The 25,804-nt window shown below is 52.7% G+C and overlaps 2 protein-coding genes and 1 long non-coding RNA gene across 10 annotated transcripts in view; 1 reads left to right on the top strand and 2 right to left on the bottom strand.

Annotated features, from left to right (window-relative positions):
- The window catches only part of CTCF (CCCTC-binding factor), a 46,611-nt gene extending 42,716 nt beyond the window's left edge, over nucleotides 1-3,895 (bottom strand). For all 3 annotated transcript variants that reach the window (XM_040633458.1, XM_040633460.1, XM_040633459.1), the window contains exon 1: nucleotides 3,687-3,895. The gene's annotated coding sequence lies outside the window, so the exon portion shown is untranslated. The remainder of the gene's footprint in view (nucleotides 1-3,686) is intronic.
- On the top strand, nucleotides 148-8,401 carry LOC103673656. The gene is made up of 2 exons (XR_005835612.1): nucleotides 148-3,136; nucleotides 7,616-8,401. It is a non-coding gene; the product is annotated as an uncharacterized LOC103673656 (long non-coding RNA).
- A 7,374-nt stretch (nucleotides 8,402-15,775) lies between these two features.
- Nucleotides 15,776-25,804, bottom strand: part of RIPOR1 (RHO family interacting cell polarization regulator 1) — a 20,642-nt gene continuing 10,613 nt past the window's right edge. For 2 of the 6 annotated variants that reach the window (XM_040633454.1, XM_040633455.1), the window contains 18 exons: nucleotides 22,805-22,828; nucleotides 22,656-22,709; nucleotides 22,358-22,510; nucleotides 22,193-22,256; nucleotides 22,054-22,097; nucleotides 21,849-21,974; nucleotides 21,253-21,401; nucleotides 21,048-21,177; nucleotides 19,300-20,964; nucleotides 19,094-19,215; nucleotides 18,105-18,237; nucleotides 17,698-17,833; nucleotides 17,437-17,598; nucleotides 17,019-17,177; nucleotides 16,690-16,886; nucleotides 16,516-16,599; nucleotides 16,309-16,399; nucleotides 15,776-16,166 (listed from right to left, as the gene is read on the bottom strand). In XM_040633454.1, coding sequence (XP_040489388.1) covers nucleotides 16,069-16,166; nucleotides 16,309-16,399; nucleotides 16,516-16,599; nucleotides 16,690-16,886; nucleotides 17,019-17,177; nucleotides 17,437-17,598; nucleotides 17,698-17,833; nucleotides 18,105-18,237; nucleotides 19,094-19,215; nucleotides 19,300-20,964; nucleotides 21,048-21,177; nucleotides 21,253-21,401; nucleotides 21,849-21,974; nucleotides 22,054-22,097; nucleotides 22,193-22,256; nucleotides 22,358-22,510; nucleotides 22,656-22,709; nucleotides 22,805-22,828 — 3,591 coding nt within the window. In that variant the 3' untranslated portion in view covers nucleotides 15,776-16,068. Of the gene's footprint in view, nucleotides 16,167-16,308; nucleotides 16,400-16,515; nucleotides 16,600-16,689; nucleotides 16,887-17,018; nucleotides 17,178-17,436; nucleotides 17,599-17,697; nucleotides 17,834-18,104; nucleotides 18,238-19,093; nucleotides 19,216-19,299; nucleotides 20,965-21,047; nucleotides 21,178-21,252; nucleotides 21,402-21,848; nucleotides 21,975-22,053; nucleotides 22,098-22,192; nucleotides 22,257-22,357; nucleotides 22,511-22,655; nucleotides 22,710-22,804; nucleotides 22,829-23,514; nucleotides 23,594-23,761; nucleotides 23,915-24,031; nucleotides 24,159-24,990; nucleotides 25,025-25,804 lie in introns of those variants that run through there. The other 4 variants (XM_040633452.1, XM_040633453.1, XM_040633456.1 and 1 more) reach the window with 4 other exon arrangements.

Genomic DNA, 25,804 nt, shown 5'->3' with positions numbered 1-25,804 from the left:
ATAGTAATAGTCCTTTTGCAGTATATTTCCTTATCTTCAGTAAGTAGTGGCTTTACTGATTTAGTTTACACCACAAGACTCTCTTTTTTAGTTTAATAAGATAACTATGGAGAAGCTTTCACTGACTTGAAATTCCTAGAAGCACAGCAATTAAATACTTTGTTCCCCGACAATTTTCTCCCTGAATTACAAATAAATGAACTGTCAAGTTCCAAGCTTCAGGCAATAGTAGAGTGGAACTAAGGAAAGAAGGAAGGGAGGAAGGAAGGAAAGAAAAAAAAAAGACATTCCTAAGTGAAATGAAAGTGCTAAATTTGAATTAAGGGTTTCCAAAGAATTTGGCATATAAGGTAAAGCTACGAGGGAATCTATCTCATAATTAACTAAAACCCATAAAACCAAGCTGATATAATACTTTCTTAGATGAAGCTAAATAAGTCTTCTCTGCTGAGGCAATTTACAACTGGAATTAAGGATTAGTCTATCTATTTCAAGAAACACTTCTGTATTGGAGTCCATATATTGTTACTAGCATGCCTCAAAGGAGATGAGATTTTACGTACCTCAACGTTCTAAGGGTGACTAAAAATGAAGATCGAGTATGGGAAAACCACTATTCTTGGTGTATATATTAGCAGTCTATATGCAACGTCCCATCTTTGCACTCAAATACTAATCACTAAGAAAATGCACAGAGATAGTGCCAGGGAAGACTTGAAGATAGTGACCAGATAAAGTTTAGGGATGTTTAGAAAAACAAATATGGTATGCCAAATCCACACATCCAATTGCAAACTAGGGTCTTCAAGGTTATACATTATTTGCCATTATTGTTCTTTCCAAACCTGTATGCTCTTTCTCAAAGTATTAAATTATGACAAATTTTAGTTGTTTGAAGAGGGACCTAATTTCTAGCAAAAGAGCCTGAAGTCATCTGGGACCAAGAAAGGTAAATAAGGTAGATAGATGATCAACTAAACTTCTGGTTTTAAAAAATAAAATGGAGGCTATAAAGTGGATGAGGGGGAGTGAATCTGATGCCAGCAGCATCCCTAAAGCAAAAAAAAACAAAAAACAAGAAGTCTCTAAAGGAGACTTTGCCAGCAGGCACCACTGTGCAAGGCTCTGCCACAGGGACTCCTCCTTGGAGCCCTAGTCAGCCACAGGTGGCCTCTATACTCCCAAAGAACTCCCTCATTTTGTGTGTTTAAAGCAAAATCCTAAAGCTCTTAGAATTGGAATTTTACTACTTCTAAATTTTCTTATGTTGGCTGCACAGACCCCTAAGGATGACTTTTACAATTCCTCTTGAATAAGCAGTATTTTCTTAAGTGGGCAAACATTCCTGTTGGAATCTTCCTCATGTTACTCATTTAAGTAATAAGTTCCTTTGGGTAACCTTATATCCTCAATTTATTCTCTGTAGATTTCATTTTCCAATAAAGTATGAATCCTGGCATACAGGAAATCTCAAAGAATAGCAACTCTGCAGACAAAGTCTATACCGTTAAAACAGTGTAAATGATATGGCAGACCAAGAAGGTGATGATACATAGGGCAGAACTAAATGAAGAAACAAAATATGGTCTGTAGAGCACAACACTCATCATGGAAAATAAACTTTACTCCTGGATCAATTACAGATCTTCTGGATTTTAATCTTTAACCCACATGGAGCTTATTTTTATAAGCAAAACAGACCACCTGCCATCCACAATGTCAAAAGGAAAATAAAACCAAAAATCCCGAGAATGCAAAAAATTACACAAATGGACAAATTTATTAGACAATTAAGCACAGTTCTATTCCCAAACCTGACACTTCATCAGCAGTACTGCATGTGTTAGTGCAATTATACTTTTACTGGAGAGGAGGGGAAGAAGGAACGTTTTGTAGGGTTCAAAAAAGAGATGTTGAAAGACTCTCCTACAGAGGCAGATTCCTGCAAAATCCAACAAACTGAGATACACACAGCAGACCCGAAAACTTTGCTTAGCACCAGCCTGTTTTAATTTCCTCATAAGCTTAACATAGTTTTTCTTTAAAAAAAAAAAAAAAAAAGTTAATCTAAGTCCTTCTTTTCTCCAAAGCAACCCGAGTTGACACATCAACTACTGCACCATACTTTATTAAAGTACTAGTACATTTCAGGAAAACAAAAAAAGAGAAAACTATGGCAATTCAACAGGAAGCTTTTTAATCATTCAAGAAGACAATTAAGGACAGTAAATTTAATATACATGCCCTGTTAAACTTCTTTTGCCGCCTACAGGGGACGTAGATTTTTAACTTTCTTAGTTGATTTAAACTCAAAGCATGAAGACTACGTATGCGAATGTTTACTTAATGCTGAACTCGGGGCTACAGGAAGTCAGCTACTAAAGAGTAGTTACATTAGGCGTAGATATTTATAAACCAACTGCAACTAGTGACCCAGGATTCAATTACAACATCAACCCTCATATTTCAGCGTATGGGCAAATTACCAGTGGAGTCAAGAATAAATTCATTCTGCCCTACTGGCGCTTTAGATCGGGTTGCACAATCCCGGGGCAGAATTGCCTTCGCCTAGCCCTAAAGCATCAGGTACTAAATACTGTGCTAAGTTAGTGTCAGGACATTTTAAAGCGGGAAGGAAACTCAAGGGTCGCCTGAACCAATCTAGCCAGCCCATAATCCCGAATTCAGGAATTTGTCACGTCACTTGAGATCTGAATGAAATTAAGTTTTGATCCCTTTGAGATCTCTTATCGCACAGTCAGGCTATCACTACAGGGGGAGTCCGACCCTGGCTGTAGAAAAACTACTTGGTGCGGAACTCGAGTCTCTTCCGCCCACCGTGGGGACCGCACAGGTCACGTCCAGCGAGGAGCCTGGCCGCGAGTTTGGGGGCGCAGCCGGGCCCGGCGGGGGCGGCGAGCGCGCGTCCCCCCGCCCGCTCAGGCAGCGTCGAGGCGCGAGCAGCTCAGCCAGCCTTGCAGAGGGAGCTCTCGGCAGCTCTGGGGTCCCTCTGCTCGCAGCCGCAGCAGCGCCGCCTGCGCCACTCGGCGGAGACGGAGACCAGCGGCGGTGGCGTGCGGACTGGGAGCGACCGCCGAGCAGCCGAGCGGCAGGGGTACGCTCGCAGAGCGGCCGGGTAGGTTCCGGGGACCGGGCAGGCTGGAGGAGGGGCAGCCCGAGAGGCGTCGGCCAGGGCCCGACACCCATACCACACGGAAACCGGCTGCGCCCGCGGCGGCAGTGGGTCGGGACCCTAGAGCAAGGCGGGCGCGGGAGCCGGGACGCAGAGATCGCCTTTCGGCTGCGGCCACCCGCCGCGGGAGGGGCGGAGGGCAGAGGGCGGGCCGCGGCCGGGCAATCAGTCGGGCCAAGAGCCGGCCTCGAGGGCAGAGACAAAGGAAGGAAAATGGAGTCGCCGGCGCGCGGGCCTCTGTTGCCGCCGCGGCCGCCGGAGGCCTAGCGCGCCGCCAGGACAGAGGCCTAGCGGGCGGGTGTGGGGGGGGGCGGCCGGGCCGCGGCGGCGACGGGCAATGGCGGCGGCCGCGCCGCAGCAGGGACGGTAGAGGGAGACAAACACCCCCCGGCGGCGGCGCTGGCGCCGGGCTGCAGCCAGCGCCGACCGGAGCGGCCCCATCGTGACACCTAGAGGCGGCCCGCGAAACCTCCTCCACCCCGGGCCCCCTTACCTCCGCGCCACACCCCCTGCAGCGCCCGCTCCGCCGCCGCTCCACCGCTCCGGCCACCCGGCGTCCCCGGCCAGCTCCGCGCACCCGCACCGGCTACCGCCACCGCCGCTGCCGCCAAAGAAGCAGCTCCGCGCACGGTTTAATCGCTCCACAGGCTCGGACACAAAATGGCGGCGGCGCGGTGCAGTGCGCCTGCGTCGGCGCTGCCGGGGCCGCGGGTGCTGATAAGGGAAGGGACGGGTGGGGGGGGGCCGGCCGGGCGACGAGTGGAGGGCGGGGGAGGAAAGGTGAGGGGAGGGGTTGGCGCAGGGCAGCATGGGAGGCGGCCCCGAGCGCCAACTTTCAAAAGCGGGCGCGATGGCGTCACGGGACGCGCCGCGAGTCGCGTCACGCCGCACGCGCCCTCCCGCGCCCTCCCGCGCCCTCGCCCGATCGCGCGTGGGCTCTGCGGGCGCCGCGACGTCCGGGCTCCCGCTGGGTGGGGCTTCCTGGGCGGAGGCCACCACCTCTGGGCGGTACAGGATCCCAGGCTTGTTTGACCTGGTTCCCTTGCCGCAGTCTCCCGCCCTGAACCCGTAAAGGGGGGTTGGGGGTGGGAGGGAGTTTGGAGGAAGCGCGCGCGGGGCTAGGCGGTGGGGCCGAGGCGGTTCTTGGGCCGGGCCCCGCCCAATTCTCCGCCCAAGCCGGGCCGGACCCTCCCTCCCAGCTGCCCGCCGCAGCCCGCCACCACGTTAAGGCCGGGCTGGTCCCCGTACACTCCCAGCTCCTCGGAACTGTACAGCGCCCGCGAGCGAGGGCGAGAAGGGCTGTCCTTGCCCAGCGGCTTTTAAGGGATCTCTCCGCCTCCTAAAACCGGTGCAAGAGAAGAGGGCATGGGTTTCCCCTTGGTGTCACCAGGCCACTTCAGCCAAGAAAGGCCAACAGAAGACCAGATCTGATGCCTATACGCGACCATAGCGGTCTTCTGCCAAAAGGACTTTCTTATTTGGCGTGATATAGTGCTGTATTTTAAAACGTACATTTTTTGTCTTTGCTCGAGATCTAAGTTCTCTGTGGGCGGCGCCCTTCAGCCCCTTACAGTGTGGTCATACCTCCCCCTCCCAGGATGCACCTGCGGATTCCACCCAACCAGCAATGAAGTTCACCGACCACAGACAGGAAGATGTTCTGGTGACCTAGGCAGGAGAACCTTTGGTAGTTAACGGGAATCTGACTCAGGACTGTATTCTGAACTCCCATACCTTAGATGTCACGGATAACAAACGGACCCCGCATCAAGGAGACAAGTTTCTGCTCCCTTCGGCCGATTGTTCCATTATGAGGATGCCAGCCCAATACTGACAAGATTTTCTGGGGGTTTTGTTGGAAAAGGGAATCAGAAATCTAGATTTTTGTAATGTAAAATCTGAAGGTATTTAGGTGTTAGCAACTCAATCAGGTGTTTTTAAACTGCATGAGCTGATTAAACCATATGTGTGGGCTGTCACTTGGAGGNNNNAGTGAAGAGAAATTCCAAGGCCAGATTCTAGACACTCCAGCATTTAGAAATAGGATAACAGAGAAGGAAACTGAAAGGGGGCAGCCAGGAAGACAAAAAGAAATCCACAAGCGTGTTGAATTTGGAATCCAAGGGCAGAGAAGATTTCTGGTAGGGGGGAGGTGTCAACTGTGTCTAGTGCTGCTGAGAGGTCAACTTGGGCCGGAGACATGGCTGTTGGATTGGCCATCTTGGAATTTAGTAGAGAATATCGTTGGCGAATTTGGCTTGATTCATATTGGTAAATCAAGAGATTTGGACCTCACTAGTATGAGTTGAGAATGAATGGAAAAGTAAGGAAATAGAGCACACACAGGCACATGAGAAGTTTGGCTGTGAAGGGAGGGAGCAAAGAAATTTAGGGATAACTGTGGAAAGATACCGGGTCAAGGGAGGAGATGTTTTAAAACGTGGTAGGGTTCTGGAGCATGCTTATGTGCCATTGGGCGTGATACAGGAGAGAGAAGGCTTGCTTGACCTATATAGGAGTGAAATCCATGAAAGGATATAAGGAAACTGGGAGGATTGACCTTGGATAGGAACAGGGTGTTTCCATTGTGATAATTAGGTGAAGATAATAAAGGTGATAATAAAGGTGAAGATCGATGCAAATGCTGGTGAGGGTAGGGGGGAGCAGGCTTATAACTTTTCCTAGTAGGACTCCTTTGGCAGCATTGGGTACCCATTTGAAGTTTGTGATCATGAACTTAAAAGTTAAACCAGTTGGCCCAGTATGTGGTTTTTTTCCAGCAACATTCAGCTGCTTGGGTACAGACATGCGGAAAAGAGATAATTTGGTTTCTCAAAACCAGGGCCCAAGTTTTCTGGTTCCTAGTCTGAGGTACTTGTCTTATTAATCACTTACTTAATATTCTAGAAATGTGTGAATATTTGAAAGATTTACATGTAACCTCTTTTTCTACAAACCAATGATCCCTTTTGTCTCATGTATTCCTCAGGACTCAAAAATAAAGAAAAGGCAAACTTAGGGGAAATTACCAGATACCTCTGGAATATTTGCATCTTGCATTTTCTTCAGCCCTCCACCCCAAACACCTCCTGGTATACCTAGAAACTATGTACTAGGAACAACAAGGCTGCTTGCGCTTAAATTCTTTTTTTTTTTTTTTAAGATTTTATTTATTTATTTGACAGAGATAGAGATAGCCAGTGAGAGAGGGAACACAAGCAGGGGGAGTGAGAGAGGAAGAAGCAGGTTCATAGAGGAGGAGCCTGATGTGGGGCTCGATCCTATAACGCCGGGATCACGCCCTGAGCCGAAGGCAGACGCTTAACCGCTGTGCCACCCAGGCGCCCCTTGTGCTTAAATTCTTAGCTTCTTTTTCTTTCTGGGAATTTTAATAACTTGATTAATAAACTTTCTGTAGGACTTTACCTCAAACCATCTTCCTTATCTTTAAGAGTAAGCTATAAGAATGTCTTCTAAAGCTTTAATATGGGCAAATATAAGTCATTGAATTTAGATAGAAAAAACTTCAACTATATTTATAATGGTATTTAGAGCTGCTATGGTCTGAATATTTGTGTCCCTCTGAAAATTCCTGTGTTGAAATCCTAATACTTGATGTGATGGTATTAGTAAGGTGGGACCTTTAGGAGGTATCTAAGTCATGAGGGTGGAACCCTCATAAATAGGATAAATGCCTTTTAAAAGAGGCTTCACAGAGATCGCTAGTCCCTTCCACCATGTTAAGGACACAGCCAGAAGGCAACGGCTATGAATCAAGAAGAGGGCCTTCATCAGATTGCAACCATGTTGGCACCTTGATCTTGGACTACCCAGCCTCCAGAACTGTGAGCAATAAATCTGTTGTTTATAAGCCACCTAGTCAGTGGTATTTTTGTTATAGCAGCCTGAGAAAACTATATAACAACTATATCAAGGGTGCCTGGGTGGCTTAGTGAGTAGAGCGTGTGACTCTTGACCTCAGGGTTATAAGTTGGAGCCCCACATTGGGTGTAGAGATTACTTGAAAATAAAATCTTTAGGGGTGCCTGGGTGGCTCAGTCGGTTGGGCATCTGACTCTTGGTTTCCACTCAGGTGATGATCTCGTGGGTCAAGAGATCAAGCCTGCATGGGGCTCTATGCTTAGTGCTCAGTGGAAAGTCTGCTTGAAGATTCTCTCTCTGCCCCTCTTCATGCGTGCTTGCACTCTCTCTCTAATAAATAAATCTTTTAAAAAATAAAATTAAAACTATATCAATTGTATGACCTCTGAGGCATCAGTTAGAAGCCAAGAGTGGGGTCCAAGTGGCTGTGGAGCCTGCTTTCTGAAGACAAAGATCCCAGGGGCTATTCTGACCCAGGGCTGAGAAAATGCTGAGGATCACTAAAAAGGAACAAGAGGAAATGTTTTCTTCTCTTTGTAGGAAACAGGGATATGTCCTACTTCATGGAATTGACTCCAAAGACCAAGAAATGGAGAGCCAAACCAAAAGAATAGGATGTTTCAGGCTGGACAGAACACGCGGAGAGGGAAAAGCAGTATGATGAGAGCCTGTGAAACCACTGGGATGATAAAAATAAGGACAGATTTGTTCCCTGCAGTACTTCTCCAGACTACCTCACCAATGAGAACTGTGGTGATTTAAAACCACTCTGTGATTTAAGGAAGAATTCTTCTCATGAACTCTCTCTAAGGTTTGTAGTCCACAGGAGTTAAGGGCGTTATCAGCTGGGGCTGTCGGCTTACTACATGGCATTAGTGAAGCCACCACCTTCCAGGATCTGGTCCTCAGCCTCACAGGCAGGACTAGAAATGTAGTCTGTATCTTAAGAGTATATTCCTTCCTTAGGGATTTGTCAAGTTCACAGAAGCTTGATGGATAAGCAGAGTGCTGCTTTACTAACTGGCAAGTGGACCAGTGTCCTTGTGCTGGCAAAAGGCATGCTCCTTCCCTACAGGAGAGCCTCCTGGGAAGCCAAATTACTAGAAAGCTTGCTGAGCAGTTAATTAGATTAAGAGATGTAAATTATATAACTTAAATGTTTAATATCACCTTTTCTGGATGCTTGAGTCAGATTGTCCAGGATTTGAGTCTTATCTTGGCTCTTTATTAGTTGTGTGATCTTAGGTGAATTATAACAACTGCAGATTTCTTCTCTGTAAGATAGGATGATAATTGTACTTCATACAGGATTAAACAAGAAAATGCAAGTAAAGCTCTTGGCTTAATTCTGGACACCAGTAATCGTACAAAAAATGTAAACTATTATTATTTTATTGTTATGCTTCTTGTTACCTGCCTTCACTCCCAAATCGTCCTTGTGGTGCACATGGTCTTTCTAGATTCATTAACAGAATCGGTTACTGACTAGGCTTTCCTGGGCCTGGGAGCCCATTCTTTCTGGGAAAGGTGTACTTTATGCTGTAATTCTAAGGAAACAATTCTATTTCCAAGATCTTCCTTGGTCCCCCCTGTTGCCCCACGTACAGTCTGCAATTATTACGATCATTTATTTTTTTTAAACTCTTTAAGCAAGAAAACCAACAATGGAGGAGAGGTGTTGATTTTCTAAGTAATAATGGGCTGGAATCTTCCTGCCCACTTTGGGGAAAGACCTAAAGTTACACCTGAATACCCCTGTTGTATCTGTATCTATTATGTGAGATATAATCCAATTTAGCAAACATTTATTGAGTACCTGCTGTTCTAGGCACTGGTGATATAAAAGTGACCCAAAATGTGTTTCCTGTCCTTGAACTCAAAGTTTAACTGGTAGACTGGTTAAAAAACAAAACAAAACAAAACAAAAAAACAATTATTGCGATAATGGTTATAATGGGGAGAAGTGGATTCACAGATAAAGGAGTAAATCATTCTCTAGGAGTATCTCATTTCAACCGGGTGGTAAAAGATCAGAAGGCATTAAAAAGCAAGGCAAAGGCATGTAAGGTGAAAAGAGCCATAATCAGCATAAAAGGGCACAAGAATGGAATGTTGGGGGACAGCAAGTCATTCTACACCATTGGACTAGGGTATATAGTTGTGACACTAATCCTTTCTTCTTCTTCTTCCTCTTCCTCTCCTCCTCCTCCACCACCTTTTCCTCTCCTTCTCCTTCTTCTCCTCCTCCCTCTCTTCCTCCTCCTCCTCCTCCTTCGGACACTAAACCTTATAAGACATTTGGAAAGTTTTCAGTGTCAAGGGCAACCACTTTCTCCTAACATTTTAAAGACCTGCCGTTTCATATCATTTTCTACCCAGACCACAAGGATTTTTTCTTTACTGATGTCTACCTTCTTCAGACCCCTGTAAAATGCCACGTTTATTTTTACCTCTTAGCTCAAATTACTGCTTTCTAGAGTCTAAAGGACTTTACCTAGACCTACATCCCACATTGGGGGATGTGCTCTTTTGTTTTCTGTGCTCTTACCTGCATTTTTCAGGCATGCATCGATCCATCTTTTAATAATCCATCTCATCTGTACCTCTTTCATTTTGCAAAACATCTTCATGTCTGCCCTTTCAGTTGATGTTCACAGCTCTCTTTGAAGAGCCAGACACAGTTTTGTCCTAAACTCAAGAAATGATGTGACTTGCTCAGGGTCGTCCAGTAATTGTTGGAAAAACCAGAATGAGGGCTTGGATCTTCCAGCCCCACCCCCTCTCTTCCAGTTCTTTCAGTGGCTGCTCAGAGTTCTCACTGTCAGATATCATTTCCGTTTTTACAGGGATCCTCTAGAGATGATGCTTTAGCTCAGAGTTTGCTTTGGAAGGGCAAGAGGTAGGGGAAAGGAGGTCTATCAGGCAGGCTCTGTGCCTCTCTGCTCCCCCCATGCTCTCCCACATCCCTAAATATTATGGGATTTGTTTAGAGGAGGAAATGGTGGGACTTTCAGGCATTTGGAAGACAGATAGCAGAAGTGTTTGGACTGATGAATTTTTAATCTAGAAGTATGTTCTGAGTAACTGCTTGAGATACAGATCAATGCCCATGCTGGGTAATACCGGAGAGAGATGCTGTCCCTCGCCCTTAAGTGCTTTATATTATGTCTTAGCCTGTAGAGGCCAGACTAAACTTCATAAGCATTAGTAGCTAAAAGTCAAGGATGGAGAGGCAAGTATAAGGTATGACTGCAGGTGTGGGGGGAAAAGATTGATCACTGAACATCACAGTAGTCGTGTAAGACCTAACAGGAAAGCAAGGATGACTTTTAAGCTTCTGCCTCCAGCCCATGCTCTCCTCTTCTTGCCCCAGATCTACATTTCCAGCTTCTTTCTGGTTACTTCCCCCTGGAAGGCTCCCAGGTCACCTTACCGGCCTTGTTACTCACCTCCCAACCTGCGTCTGTTATAAGGGCTCTCCCTTTTTAGTGAAAGATATCACCATTCAGCCATCACCAGGCCAGAAAGTTGGGCTTCACTCTCTCACCTCCCACATCCTATCATCACCAAACTGTTTTTCCATTCTGCTTTTGGAACATCTCTTCACTAACCTCTCCATCCCCGCTGCTTCCATCTGGCCCAGGCCGCTATAATTTCTCCTAACTATGCCTTCAGATGCCTCACTGTTTCCTGCCTCCTCTCTCCACACAACTGCTAGAATGACCTTTCCAGAGACCAAATGTGATCACAGAATTCCCCTGCTTCAAGCCCACAGATGGATCTCCAGTGCCCTGGGGGTAAATTCCAAACCCCACAGCCACTCCACAAGGCCCTATGACAAGCCCCCACTCACCTCTTCAGCCTCATTTTTTAAGATTTTATTTTTAAGTAATCTCTACACCCAATGTGGGGCTCGAACTGACAACCCAAGATCAAGAGTTGCACGCTCCACTGACTGAGCCAGCCAGGTGCCCCTCTTCAGCCACATTTCTAACGGCTCCCTCTGGCCCCAGTGGATTTAACTTGCTTGCCTCCTCAACCAGTCCAGCCTCAGCTCTCCCTCCCTATATTGTCCTGTGTTCAGGCTTCCATTTTATTCCTTAAATGGTGTCCCAGTGTAAAAGTGCATTCTAAAACACTGTGCTTTGTAGGGTATATGGGGGTACTTTGTGCGTCCAGGCTTTTTCTGCATTAAACATGGTACTTTTTAAAAAAGATTTATTTTTTTGATTTGAGAGAGAAGTGTGTGAGCAGAAAGAGGGAGAAGGAGAGAAGCAGACTCCCTACTGAGCACTGAACCCAACGCTGGCTTGATATCAGGACCCTGAGATCATGACCTGAATCGAAATCAAAAGTTGTGTGATTAACTGACTGCGCCACCCAGGTGCCCCTGCATTAAACATGGTACTTTCATACTCAAATTTTTGGGTGGTGCCTGTTACCTAGGTAGAATAGTCAGCAAATGCTTATGGTAATATATATACACTTATTGGAGAATACAAAATAAATCAGCAAGGGCAATGGGGAAGTGCAGGTTCCTGCGACAGAAGCATAGCGGAGGAGCAAGCTCCTGAAGAATGTGATGTCTGGGTTGAAGCCTATTCAGGTGAGATGAGGTGGGAAGGGTGTACCACCAGGGGCAAGCAAGCCCGGGAAGATTCGGTAAGACTCCAGTCCAGGACAAGAAGTTAGGTGGCATACGTGAGGCTGGCTTTGTGCCCAGGCTGAGGGGCCTGGACTTTTCCCTAGGAGAAAAGGAAGCCTGTGTGGTGGTATTTTAGAAATTACTCTGATGAACCATGGAAAATGGATGGAAGAAGGGTAAGACCAGAGGCAGGAAGCCTGTGAGGGGGCAGTTTTAGTGTCTCTGTGAGAAGTCAACATGTCCTCGATCTAATTGGTACCCATGGGGATAAAAAGGAGTGGACAGAATTTAGAAATATTTAGGGCATTTAATTGAGAGGATTCTGGTGGCTGGGATGAGAGGACAGAGGAAAAAGTGAAGGATGAGGCCATTGTATGGCTGGGTAGTTGGTAACCTCAAGAGGCCTAGAGGAGAAATAGGTTTTGGGATACTGAGTTTGATTTTGGGCATGCTGAGTTTGAAACACCTTGGCTATTCAAAAGGAGGTGTCCAGTCAGCGGTTGGATATGGGAGTGAGGAGAGAGCCATGTGAATCATTGGCATATAGCCTTAGCACATAGATGGGAGCCAGAGAAACAGATGAGGTAGTTCAGGGAATGTGTTTCAAGAGAGAACAGGAAAGGGCCTGGAATGGAATCCTGTGGAGTAATGTTTGCAAGAGGAGGAGGCAGAGGCTGTAAGGAGATTCAGAGGATATAGCTAGAAACGTACATCTTAGCCATAGCAACTCAGCTACTTATTCAGTGGCTCTAAGTCAGCATTTTTTTTTTTTTTTAAAGATTGTATTTATTTATTTCAGAGAGAGAAAGAGAGGGAAAGGGAGCAGCAGGGGGAGGGGCAGAGGGAGAAGGAGACTCCTTCCTGAGCAGGGAGCCTGAGGCTGGATCCCAGGCCCCTGGGATCATGACCTGAGCCGAAGGCAGACGCTTAACCGACTGAGCCACCCACCCAGTGGCCCCTGAGTCAGCCTTTACTGGGAGTCCATATGCTCTGGATATATTCAGAGACAAGCAAGATTTGACCACTGACATCAAACTCAAACTCAAATGTGGCCACCACCACATTGCAACCTTCTGAAAAAAGAGGCCCCTCTCTTGCAGACCAATGACAGTCTTATTTTCTAAATGATAGACTGTTTTTCCATGGTTGTTCATATAGGCCCTGGAGCCCTTATCAAGCTCACTCTTCCGTATTACCCAGGCCCAGAAGATCTGGGTCCAGCAGCTGAGCCACGGTGGGTGGATAGCCTGAATAGGACACTCCAGGGCTGTCTGGGGCTGTTCAGCAAATTGTACCCACACACCACGCACAGAAACACACAAAGAAGGCACCCCTACTCTGTGGGTGAGACAAAGAAGCAGTCCTCTTCCCACGTGCCAACCCATCTGCTTCTTTGCCTTCACAAACGTGCCTTTTTTTTCTTTCTTCTTTTTTTGGTTCTCTACAGCTTTGAAAACATGAGGAAGAAGAGTGGGAGACAGGAGAAAAGGTAAGATTAGAAGAGGAAAGGAGAGGAGAAACGGGAGTCCCCAGTGACCACCAATACAATAAACTCTATCCTGGACTACCTCAGCCTGGTCCCTTTTTTGCAATGCACACTTAAATGTTTTGTCCAGGGAGAAGCCCAACAATGATGGCTAAGGCAGGGCTGTGGCCTTAATGGACTTGACTGATGGGGCGCTCCTCGGTGTATCACACTTCCTCTGTCCCCTCACAGAGGCTGGCACAGGCTCTGCAGGACAGCTGGGTATAGGCTTTCCCTGCCCTGGTGCCTTGACTCCTGATGGTGTCACCAGCACACCCACTCCCATCACCTGGAGTGCCTCCCTGAACCTGTGTGACAGCAGGGTAGGAGGTGGGGGGAAGCACTTGTGAGGCTGTGTGTGCATTGGGGGGAGGCGAAGGTACAAGAGGAAGGATAGGTTCTCCCTGCCCTCCACTATCTCACAGACATGGGCCTAGGTGTAGGAGACCATTCAGCCTGGCCTCAAGGCATTTATGGAGAGGGTCTGAGTGGCTCTTGTGGGGTTGATCCACATAACCCTGAGCTAGGCAGGCTTGATGAGGCAAAGGCCTGAGGCTCTTTTTGCCTTGGCCTTGACAGTACTTCACCTGTACCTGGCTCTGCTCACGGTATCCTCATTCTGGTTCCTGACCCTTGAACCCACCCTCAGCTAGAGCTGAATATTAGGCTCTGGTCTAAGGACTCGCCTTTAGAGGACAGAGAGGGGCCCTATCCTTCTCAGCACTGGAAAGCAGGCCACTCAGATTTTTGGTGACAGCCCCATTTGACCTCTGGCTGAGATATTTTTCCATCCTCTACTTCTTGCCCAGGCCCTGTTCTCTCCTGTGGATTGAGCTGTGAGCTCGTGATGGCCCAGTCACCCCTGTCTGCACTTTCCCAGGACCTGGTCAGCCAGTGTTCACTTCCTCTTTCCCCACCACACAGGCTACGCACACTTTGAATCCAAATGGACAGTTCTGCCCTACCAGTGGGCCTCTTGAGGGGCCTCAGGCCTGACGGGCTCCTTGGGGTGGTTCTGGAACTGCAACCTTCCTGCAGGGGCCCTTGGGGCAGGCCTAAGCTGTAGCCAACTTTGGGCTGGTTTGGTCTCCATCACTTGTTTGCTTTCTCCATCCCCTCCACCCTAGCCAACCACTCAAAAAGCTGAGCTGCACACCATCCCCCATCCCCCTCCATGCCACCCTTCATAGTTACAGAGGGAGCACAGAGCTGTGCCCATGTGCTGAGGGCTGTCTGCCCGCCTCCGCCCCCACCCCCACCCCCACCCCAGCCCTGACTCTTCTGGAATGAGCCACCTGCATCCACATACAGGTGTTTCCTGTGCTCCTTCCTGTTGGCCGTTTTTCTGCTCAGCTTGGCTTCCCCAGCAGGTGGTTAAAGGCCCAGCCAAACCTCCTCATACACAGCTTTAAAACACTGGGGAGCAGGGCTCCCTGGGGATCTGGGTCACCTCCTCTCCCCAGCCTTCCCCAGGGGCTGTTGGGACCTCACTGTCTCCTCTTAAGTGCAGGCGCACACACTTTCCCCAGTGTGTCCCACTGCTGTGCTGACACCACAGGCACTGAGACACCAGAATGGGCTCAGGGATTAGGGAGGGCCTGCTTTCCTTGCCCCTGAATAATAATGAAAGCTCCGGAGGGAGAGAGGAAGGGTAGAGAGCCTGTTTGTCCAGCCTTGGGTTTGGGCCCCCCTCAGGCCCTTTTTTAACAGGGCTGCCACCCTGAAATCCTATCCCCCCCCCCAAAGAATCCTTAACCTTCTGGGGTTAACACACTCACATGCCAGGGCAGCTCTGGGAAGAGGTGAGCCCTCTCCCTGGAGCTCTGCTTCCTGAAGCAGCAGTCTGCCTGCTGTCGGGGGTGGGGACCTCAGGGCTCAGTCAGGTTTGTTATTACAGAGAGGAGAGGCAGCTTGGGGAGAGAAAAGACTTGCTGTTTAGGGTCACGGGGGCAGCTATCTGCGTTTCCTGCCTCCCAGGCCCGCTCTTCCCCTCTGCAAGGATCTCCTCTTTCTTCCTATCCAGCCCTCAAAGAGCTTCTTGCTCTCAGCTCAGCCACCTTGGTAGGAAGCTGCCAAGGCTGAGGGAAGACCCAGAAGCCTGGCATTCCCTGACGGGGTTCTGCTGCCCCCTTCTGGCCAGAAGCTCCAGCTCTCACCATGCTTTTTCCTCCCTGCTTCCTCTGCCTCCAGGCCACCTGGAGCTAGCTGCGAGGGAGCCATTCCCAGGACCGGCACCTCTGGGCTTTCTGTAGGCCAACTCCAGAGTTTGGCTCTAGCCTGGTCCCATAGCTCCAGGCCCAGGGCACCCCCAGTCTCCAGACTGGGCCTCCTCAGCAACACCCTACCACCCTCTTTCTCTGCTCTCTTTTCCAACCCCAGTTCCAGCCTCTGGGCTCTCTTCTACCTGAATTTCCAGGACCAAAGCCCATGCCATTGTCACAGTTGGGGGTGCAGATACACTAGTGTCAAGAACCGCCATAGCCAGAGCGTGCTGGAGTGGAGGGTCAGGAGTGCACCAGGCCAGGCCATGTAGGAAAGGCATTTTGCTTTTTTATTTTCTGTAAAACTCTGTAAATAAAATATAAAACCAAGGGATGTGGTGGACACTGATTTGTGGCAAGTGTGCTGAGCCGAGGCTGGGAGGCACTTGACTGCAGGCACTGACTCTACCAACCCAAGGGCAACAGAAGAATATATTAGATTTTCATTGATGGGAATCTGGAGGGGGAGAGGTGTCTGGAGCCAGCCCTCACCCTCCCTGCCAGTGCCTGGTAAGCCCTGGAAGTGAGGGGAAGGGGCACTGGAAGCCAGCGGGTAGGGAATTTAGAAAGCCGTGCTGGCCATGCTGCCAGGCCCGAAGATGCGGGGCAGGGCGTCCAGTGATTCCTCCAGCCGTCGATGGGCAGACTGTCCCTCTTCCCCTGTAATAGGTAAGGATGGGGTCAGGAGTGATCCTAGCCCCATCTCAGCCCTCCCATCCCTGACTCCATCTCGCTCCAACTCCCAACGGCCAAAATGTTCCAGAACTTGACTTGACCCATATCTCCCATCTTCTAGCCTCACCACACTGTTGCAGGCTCTGCCGAGCAGCTTCCCTCACGGCTTCTGTGTCCGTTTGGCACAGGTACACCAGGGGCTCAATGCCCTCAGGAGCCTACCAGGGGAGAGAACACTGAGGTGGGCCCAGTGGAGCAGGTGAGAAAGGCCCAGGGCCCAGGGCTGAGGGAGCCACGAGGGGTGTGAACGGGGAAATGGGTTGGCAGGGGTTACCTTGATGCAGCCCAGGGCCAGGCAGCCAGCCACTCTCGTCTGTACATCTTCATCCTCGAGTTGGTCCAGGAAGCACAGGAGGGCCTGGGTAAGGGTGGGAGGGCAGACTTAGCCAGACACTGGGAGCCTGGGGCCCCAGCCTTTGCTTCAAGGAAGGCCTGCCTTGACTCTCACCCGTTCCCGAAAGATAGGGCCCAGTGACAGGCTCCGGAGCTGGGTGCTGACAGCAGCCATGACCTTGTTGTTGCCATGGACCAGCAGGGAGCTGAGGGCCCGAAGCCCATCCCTTCGCAGCCGCCCCTCCGGCGCCAACCTCAGGGCCTTCAGCACAACAGCTTGGTCATCTGAGTTCAAATTCCGCACCAGTAACACTGAAAGAAAGGAAGGGGTGGGACAAGGTGGAACCTCGTGGGGTGGGGTCTTTTGTACACTCATACTCTCCTCCACACCTTCAGACCCACCCACAGGGTCAGGCTGCTTTGTGGTCAGGGCCTCTGCCTCACCCTCCTCAGCGGTTTCAGTCACATAGGCCTCCATAGAGGGGCTATCCAAGGCTTCGACGTAACTCCAGAACTGGAAGACCGTGAACTGCTCTCCAGGCCCTGGCTGGGGCCTCCTGGGCAGCTTCTGCCCCAGGGCATCCTCCAGGAACTTGACACACACTGTGGGAGGCAGTGCCGCAGACCTCAGGATTTGGATGGACCCAGGCCCTTACAGAGAAGAATGCTCCTATCCCAGGTTCAGGTCCAGGGTCCAAACCCCACCCCTCTGGGTCGTTCTGTGCAAAGGAAATAGCCTTCACTAGTTCTTCCTAGTGCTCAGCTCAGCAGGTCTGTGTGGGCTGACCTGGCTTTTCCTGAGGTCCCATCACTGGGGATCGGAGAAAGGAGGGCAGAGGGGGCAGGTAGGCAGCCCACTCACCAGCCTCAGCCAGGCCTTGCTGGCGCAGGGAGAGGCGGGCACTGTACTGATTGCAGAAGGTGAGGAGCACTCGCTCCACAGGGCAGATGAAAGGGCTGAGTCCCTCTGTGCACTGGTCCCAGAAGGTCAGGAAGCCGAGCCGGGAGGCTGAGAACTGCACCACTACGAGAAGGTACAGACAGCATCAGCAACAGAGCAGGCAGACGAGCATGTAGATGGGGCTGGGTAAGGGAGGAGCTTCCAAGCAGACAGGGCCTTTACCTTCCTGGGCAGAGGTGGCAGGGATTTCCCATCGCCTGCTAAGCTCGCATACGGCCTCCAGCACTCTGGCCTCCCTCAGCAGCCGCTCCAGGGCCCATGCCTCCTGGCAGCGCAGGGGCCCAAATGTGCCCAGTTTCTGGAGAATAGGGGTGGTCAAGCAACTAAGACCTCAGGATAAAGATTGGGGAGGGTGTAGCCCAAGGACTACAAGTCCCAGCATGCATGGAGAGGTGGGGTAGCCAGAGTACGGGAGATGTTCCACTAAGAAAGAGCCAACCGCTGGCTCGGGCTCTGGGGCAGTGGGGAGTGGAAGTCAGAGGAGGTATGGAGGGCTGGGATTGAAGTGCAGGGCTCCCTGGGATAAGGGGCTATAAAAAGAGGGTGTGGGGGAATACCACTAGCCTCACCAGCAGGAGGCGGCTGCAGTGGTACAGGTGCTGGACCAAGGCAGCGTCCAGAGCTGGACACTCTGTGCTGAGGGGGCGGGCACTGGGTAAGTCGAGGCTGTCCTCAGCCCCAGGCTCCAGGCTGTCTGGGGGCCTGAGAGAAAAATGGGGTCAACCACCACAGAAGCGCCATGTGGTCACCAGTATATTTTTATTAAGGTCACCCCATCCCAGAACGGAAGAACAGACAGACGATGCACAGACAACAGACAATGGGTAAGTTCATGGAGAACTTCGGAAGGAGGAAGGGACTAGGACCAGCAGGTGGTAGTGGGGATCTCCAGGGTCCGTCCGCTTTTTACCACCTCCAGCTACAACCGTTGGGAACTCTGGGGCTGAGACAGGTGGGAATAGGGTTGCAGGCAGGATGGTGTACACAATGTGGACTGCAAGGAGTTATGGCCCAAACGGTGCAGGGCACAGGGCCCTAACCTGGGCAGCAGCAGAGGGAGGAGGGACTGTGCACAACCCTTGACCGGGATTTGGCAAAGGCAGCTCTGGGACAGAGAGCCACAGGGCTGGGTTCTCCGGGAAAGCCTGGGTTGATGCTGGGAGACCCGGGGTGCATGGGGAGGCACTGAAAGGGCTTGTTCATAGGGTAGATCCAAGGTGAGGCTAGGAGAAAGAGGAGGAGCTGGAGGATCACGAGCTGATGGGGACCAGCAGGAGAGGCAGGCATTGCAGGGACCAGAAGGAGGGAGGTCAGATGCACTGGGGACACAGATGGGGTTAGAAACAGGCATCAAGGACACAGGAGGACTACACGGGGTGGGGGGATGGGGTGAATACAGATGCACCTGCTGGCAAGTGCATCCCCTTCTGCCCACCTCCAGTCTTGCTGCTCTCCTGGTGTGCTCTACCTGCCCCCACCTCACCTGTTCCCCCCTTCTGGCCTTTCTCCTTCACCTGGCACTCACCTTACCTCTTCCCCCTCACCTGGCCTTCCTCACCTGTCTGCAGGACCATCCATGTCTTCATCTTCATCCTCGTTGAGGAAGCTGAAGCTCTCCAGGGCATGCTCCACAGTGATACTAAGGCTAGAGGCCCGGCTGCGAGTCAGACCTTGTCTCTGCTGGGGTTGTGAAGGGAGTCAGTGCCACCGCCCACTGTCTGGCTGCCCTCCCTGTGCTGCTGCAGCCCACCCAGCCCTCCTCACCATGAGCAGACTCTCCAGCCGGGTCACCTCCTGCTCCAGGCCCTGCAGCTCAGGGAACTGGCCACGATAGTCATCCAGGGCAGCCATTAGGGCCCCCAGGGCCTCTTCCAGCCTCCTATCCCCAGCCCCTCCCGCTGCCACTGGAACTGGGGCCCGGGTGGCGATGGCTGGGCTACAGTCTAAATGCTGGGCCACAGGGGCTAGAGGTGAGGGAGGGGGACATGGGCTCTGAAGGATGGGCTCTGGGGGGTCTGGAGAAGGACTTGTGAGGGGTTCCCAACTGGAACAGGCAGGAGTTGGGTAGGAGGTGCTGGGGACTATGGGCTCTGCTTGAGTGCAAGGAGTGGAGGCTGGGTAGCTGTAGGACAGGGTGTGGGGGCCTGGGAGGGTAGGATCTGTGTTTGCAGAGGGACTGGGAAGCACAGCATGGCCTAGAGAAGTGGAAGAGCTTACAGTTATCAGGGTGGGGCTTGTGACAGGATGGGTGGGGCTTCTGGTGGTCTGGACTGGGTCCTTAGCTTTGGGGGTAGGACTTGTAGTGGTGTGAGTTGACATCTTGGCTCTGTGAGTAGGGCTTGTAGTGGTATGAGGGGGACTTTCAGTGGTATGGGAGGGGCTTGGAGTAGTGTGGGTGGGGCTTGTAGTGGCGTGCGTGAGGCTTATAGTGATATGGGCGGGGCTTGCAGTAGTGTGGGTGGGGCTTGTAGTGGCATGGGTGGGGCTTACAGTAGTGTGGGTGGGGCTTGTAGTGGCATGAGTGGGGCTTGCAGTAGTGTGGGTAGGGCTTGTAGTGGCATGGGTGGGGCTCGCAGTAGTATGGGTGGGGCTTATGGTGGTATGGGTAGGGCTTGCAGTAAAGTGGGTAGAGCCTGTGGTGGTCTGGACAGGGCCTGTATTGGGGGTAGGACCTACAGTAGTGAGGGTGGAAAGCATTGCTTCGTCGGTGGGGCTTGTGGTGGTCTGGACTGGGGTTGTGGCACTGGGGGTAGAGCCTGTAGTCGAGGGGGTAGAGACCGTGGGCTTGTGGGTGGAACCTGTGGTAATGTGAGTGGCGCCTGAAGCACTGCGGCTAGGGCTAATGGCATTGTAGGTAGAGCTTGTAGTGGTGTGGGTGGGGCCTGGCAATTCAGAAGAGCTAGAGTCTGTGACCTTGTGAACCAAGTCTAGATGTGCAGTTAGGGCAGGGTCTGTAGATGTGTGAGCAGGGCCTGTTGTACTGAGGGTGGGGCTTGTGGCAGAACAGCGAGGGTCCACAGCAAGAGGGACAGGACCAGGTTGCTCCCCATGGGTGGGATCTGGGTCTGCAGGCGGGCTAGGTCCCTGAGCAAGATTTTCTAGACCCAGAGCCTCCACTGCAGCCTCAGCCAAGGCAGCATCCACACTGGCCTCACTGATGTGGCTCAGAGTCCGGCTATAGGGGGCATGCCCATTGGCCAGAGCTGGGGTCATGGCCCCCTCTTCATCCACGGGCCTAGTGGCAGGGGTCTCAGGCCTACGGAAGGCGACTTGAATGGGCAGAGGTTCAGGCTGCTGCACCAGAGGCCTGGGGGCTGAAGAATGGCGGGCAGTGCCCGAGAGCTGAGGGCTGGATGAGTCGTCTGAAGATTCAGATGACAGGGACCATGCTGTCCCATTCTCTAGCTCCTCCTGCCGCCTCAGCATATTCTGGGAAAGAGGAAAGGGCATTTCAGGACCACCCCAGGGAGCCCCTGGGGGATGGTGGGGCCTAAGCCTGGCCTGTGACTCACATAAAAGGCCTGTTCCCGAAGTGAGGGCGTGTCTGGTGGGCTCTGACTATAGGTGGAGAAGCGCTTGGTGACTGTGGAGGCCTTGTTGACAGTGGAAGCAGTTGAGGGCTGGTCATCCTTGTCAAATGGGCTGGGGAAGGAAGAGGCTGTTAGCAGGTGCCACAGGCCCCATGGACCTGTCCCCAAGCTGCTCAGCCACACCAACCTCCATGTGACTTCCAAGCTGAGCTTGATGGTGCCAAGGTCATTGATGTCCACAGCCACAACTTGGGGCAGGGCAGCGAACAGGTCCTTGGTCTCACAGGAGACACTGCCTACAACCACGTGGTTAGCCAGACCCTTCAGTTCTGTCACCTGTAGCCAAGAATGCATCATGAGGTCACAAGGGTACAGGGGTCATAAGGTTGTGGGAGATCAAAGTCTGAATATGTATAGGGGTTATATGACAGTCACAGGGTCATGGGGCCATGAGAAGGTTGCAGGGATTGGAATTTACTGAGTGATGGGGCCATGGAGGATTAAAGCAGCCTGGGAGCATGGGGATCACAGAGGTCTGAGTTTTTAGGGTCACTGAGGTCATGGGGGTCACAGACTAATGTGGGTCCGGGGGGATCAAATATTCACAAGATTAGAAGATTATGAGAAAATCACAGAATCATGAAGGTCATGGGGGTCATATATTCACAGAGCCATGAAGTCCGGTGGGAGTTACAACAGTAAGGGTCTTAGGGTCATGAGGGGTTCACAGGATCAAGGAGTCACAGGATCATGTTGCCCTGTGGTCCTGGGCAGATACATCACCTTGATGGACAGGAATTCCGTGAGTAGAGGAAGAAAGACGGTTTCCTCACTGTCCCACACCTGCTTTCCACTACCCTCAATTCGGCCCCGTAGTTTCCAGCGCTGCCGCCCATATTTCATGCAGATCTAGGTGAACAGGCAGGGTGAGGGAGCCCTTGGTGTTGCGACCCCCCCCATCCCAACCCTTCCCTGCACATTCTCATACCTCATACTGATCGCCCACACACAGCCTGGCAAAGCCAGCCAGCCCTGGGAATCGGGGGAGAAGGAGATGAGCCATGTTGAGAGGTCTCAGGCACACAATTCCCCGTCCCCATCACCAGTCTGCCCCCATCACTTAGTACCTTTCATCCGGAGGTGGAACTCGCCCAGCTGTGCCTCTAGCTCACTCTCCAGCAGACACATGCTCTGAGAGGGGTGGGCAGGGACAAGAGGGGGTCAAGAACCAGTCCCCTCTCCCCAGCTCTGCTATACCCTGTGCCTCTGCCTCATGGACACCCATCTCTCACCTCTGTGTACTCGCGATGCCCTCGAGTGGCTTCGGCCAAGCTGTCCCGGGCCTCGCGGCTCCCAGGAGACCCAGTGCTGTAGGCACGGACCATGTTGTAGGCACCATCCCGGAGACGCCGCTGGACACAGTATGCCTCATATAGCTCATCAATCTGGGCAGATGAGTGGGGTGGTATTGGAAGAATTGAGACTCACTACTCGGCTTGCTCACCCAGGGCCTAGCACTCCCCCCGCCACCTCCCTGTGATACCAGTCTACCGCCCTACTCGGGTGTACACATGCATGCTGCACATATACCTTGCTGGCATGGAACTCCAACCGTCGCAGGAAGCGTTCAATGGACTTGACTTGCTGAGGGAGAGGTATGTCAGGAGGGGCCAGAGGACCAGAGACCTTAACCTTCCCCATGTACCAACCTCTTCCCACACCATTCTCTACACACTCACCTTGTCCAAGTCATACAGGAAGCCCTGCAGGGAAGGATGAGAGGAGGCACTTAGGAGGCAATGGGAAGGATTCCAGAGGGGCACCTATCTACCCAGACCCAGCTAACTCCTCTCCTGCACAGCCTTTCTCCCCCTCATACCATAGTCCACAGCCACTCCACTCAAAGCATGGACTGACCCACCTTCCCACATGCCTGGCCTTTGCTGGATGTTAGTGACATATGGTCTGGGACCCCTCCTGTACCCCTCCTCTGACCTCTTCCCTGGGATCCCTCTCCTGGCCCACTCTCTTTCCTGCAACCCCTAGGAAGAGGTTCCCTCTACCAGGGAACTCCTATTCTTCAAGACCCAGCAGAGGTGCTTCCTCCTCTAGGAAGCCCTAACCTGTTCGTTGAGAAGAACCAGGAGTGTATATTAGTACTACTGCAATATAGTCTCCTGTTGTCCATATCTGTGGAGTCTGACCCACCCCACTGAAAGGTCCCATGGGCAGATACTGGGTCCTAGGCAGAAAGTACACAGCCTGGAGAAGATGGGGCTAGAAACCTGCCCAGCCCCAGCCTTTCCCGATATCCTGTTTTCTAGTTACAACTGGGCTAAGTCACCCTAGAAAATAGCCCTGATGTCACCCATGGCTGGTGCTACCCAGTCCCCCATACCACAAGGGCAAAAGCAGTAGTCCAGGGCATCCTTGTCAACCCTTTACTCACCAGGCGGGAATTCCTCTTGGACTCCCTAATCTGTCCCTGGAGTTTCTCCTGCTCCTGTTGGTGCACTTCCAAATAGGCCCTGGGAAAAGGGGCGACTACAAGAATTAGCTTACCTTTGCAGCCTCCAGCTGCCCAGGGTACAGGCAGTGGGAAGAAGATATGAGTCTGGGGAAGGTTCACACTCGCAGAAAGGGCATGAGGGCTTAGGGAGGGGTCCTGGGATAAGGCAATGGGAGGAGTTCCTTACGTCAGGCCCTGCTTGAGCGCAGTGTACACCAGGTCCAGCCGCTCAGGCTGCGGGACCTTAGGGGCTGGGTGCGCCACCGCAAACATCCTGGATACTCGGGAGAGCGCTGGGGGCTTCCGTGGGGGCCCCGGGGGGCTGAAGGCCGGGAAGCTCCTGAAGAAGAGGCTACACTCAGAAAGGTACAAGAAGGAATCCCCAAACCCTCACTGCACACCCAGCTCCAACCCCGTTACACTCTCTTGACCCCATTAGCTCCCCTCGGCTGCGTACCTGGGCCCCCGCTCGTGGCTGCCGAGGACGCCTGCGAAGGACTGGCTCCTATTGACCCGGGCGCTGAGCAGGCGGCGCTGCGGCCGCACCGACAGGGACATCATGGAATGAGTCCGCGCGGGGCTCCCTGGGGGGTGGCGAGGGCGGGTGTCCAGCGCCAGTCGGGCTTTTGAAGCCCCCTCCGGAGGCCCGGCCTCTGTATCTTAATCCTGCCGGACACCGCCTGACGCCGGGACTCCGACAACCCCGCCGGCCCCGGCGCTAATGACAGGGCGGCCGGGCGACTCGGCCTCGGACTCAGCGTGGCCTCGGCTCGGCCCCCACTTCCTGCAGAGGGGCAGGCTCCGCCTGTCGCAGGGCAGGAAGGGGGGTCGCGCGGGGACCCTCCCCTGGCTGGGAAGGGGCAGGAAAGGGGCGGGGCGCATGAAGAATGTGCGGAAGCGCCTGTTTACCCGGGGGCGGGGCGGGCTCCCCAGCCCTGCCCCTGAACTCACCCTCCACCCCCCGCAACAGTGACCAGGAGCTCCCGCGCCCCCACCCCGCGGGCCGCGGGAGGTCACCGGGCGGGGTGCACGCTCTGAACCCAGCGGAGCTGCCCGACAGGCCAGGCAGGCGCGGGGTTGGCTCTCGGGACCCGCCCGCCCCGCGTAAACTGCTCCCCTCCAGCCCCCACCGGCTTGCAGGCGCCGGGACGCCAGACCCCTCCCAGCACCCAGCAGCCGGGGGATTCCCAGAGTGGGGGGCAATGCCAAGAAGTGCCCTGCCTCCGCCGCTTTCCTGTGACTCCGACCTGGAAACTGAGTCACAGATGGACACCTTCGCCCGCACCCTTAGCAGGAAGGGATCTTCGGCAGACCCCCACCCTGCTCCGACGAAACCTGTGCCCCTGGCCCCCAGAGTCCAGCCCACACCCCCTGGGGCCAGCCCCAGAGCCTTCGCAGCCCCAGGCCGGGTCCTACCTCTCTTCTTGGCACTCATGGTAGGTCCAGGACAGCTCCCCACCCCCTGCGCTTGCCCTCCCGCCCCTGTGTCCCCACAGGCCCAGGGCCACTAGGTGCTGGCCGAGCTGGGCTCCGTGATCGCTCCCAGCGACTCCGGCTCGGGCTTCAGCTCCTCCCGGCGCCGCCCCCCGCCCAGTTCCTGCCGCCTGACTCAGCCCGCCGGGATGGGGCGGGACCGGCTCGACCAGGGGGGGCACGGGGGCCCTGGGACTGGCCGGCCTCTGGGAGGGGTGCCTGGGGGTTCCCTTGGGGGAGGAAACTGAAGTGGGTCCTCTCGGGTGGGGTTAGGAGTTTGGGTAAAGGGAATTGAGCGCTGCGCTGAATCAGGAGGGATAAACAGAATGAAGACCCTGAGTAGAGGCTGGATTGGATGCAGTTAGAATAAAGGGGCTCATAGAGTGACTGTAGAGGGGTGCTGAGAGAGGACTGAGGACACAGAGGGCTAGAAGTTGGGGTTCTGAGTATGTAAAGACTGGTAAGTGGTGCTGAGGGAGTGGAAGGAAGGACTGTGAGCGTGGAGTGGAGGGTCTATGCCAATGGAGGGCAGTCAGGCCCTGAGCACGAGGGGTCTTGGAAACTGAGAAGAGAGACCGGCTAAAAGTGTGGGACTGGACCAAGCTTATACTATGTGTTGCTGCCCCAAGAAGGAAGCAGAGAAGGAACCGGGTACAGAGTCACACAGCCCCCATCCACAGAGGGGGTGCTCAGTCTAGGCACTCCCCAGCATCCCGAAGAGGATCAGGTCCCACTTCCCAGCCAGGGTCTCCTTTCT

This window comes from Ursus maritimus, unplaced genomic scaffold (assembly GCF_017311325.1).
Source record: "Ursus maritimus isolate PB19 unplaced genomic scaffold, ASM1731132v1 scaffold_19, whole genome shotgun sequence".
Taxonomy (NCBI): domain Eukaryota; kingdom Metazoa; phylum Chordata; class Mammalia; order Carnivora; family Ursidae; genus Ursus; species Ursus maritimus.
The sequence above is the reverse complement of the archived record's forward strand: the minus strand, read 5'-3'. Positions and strand labels throughout refer to the sequence as shown.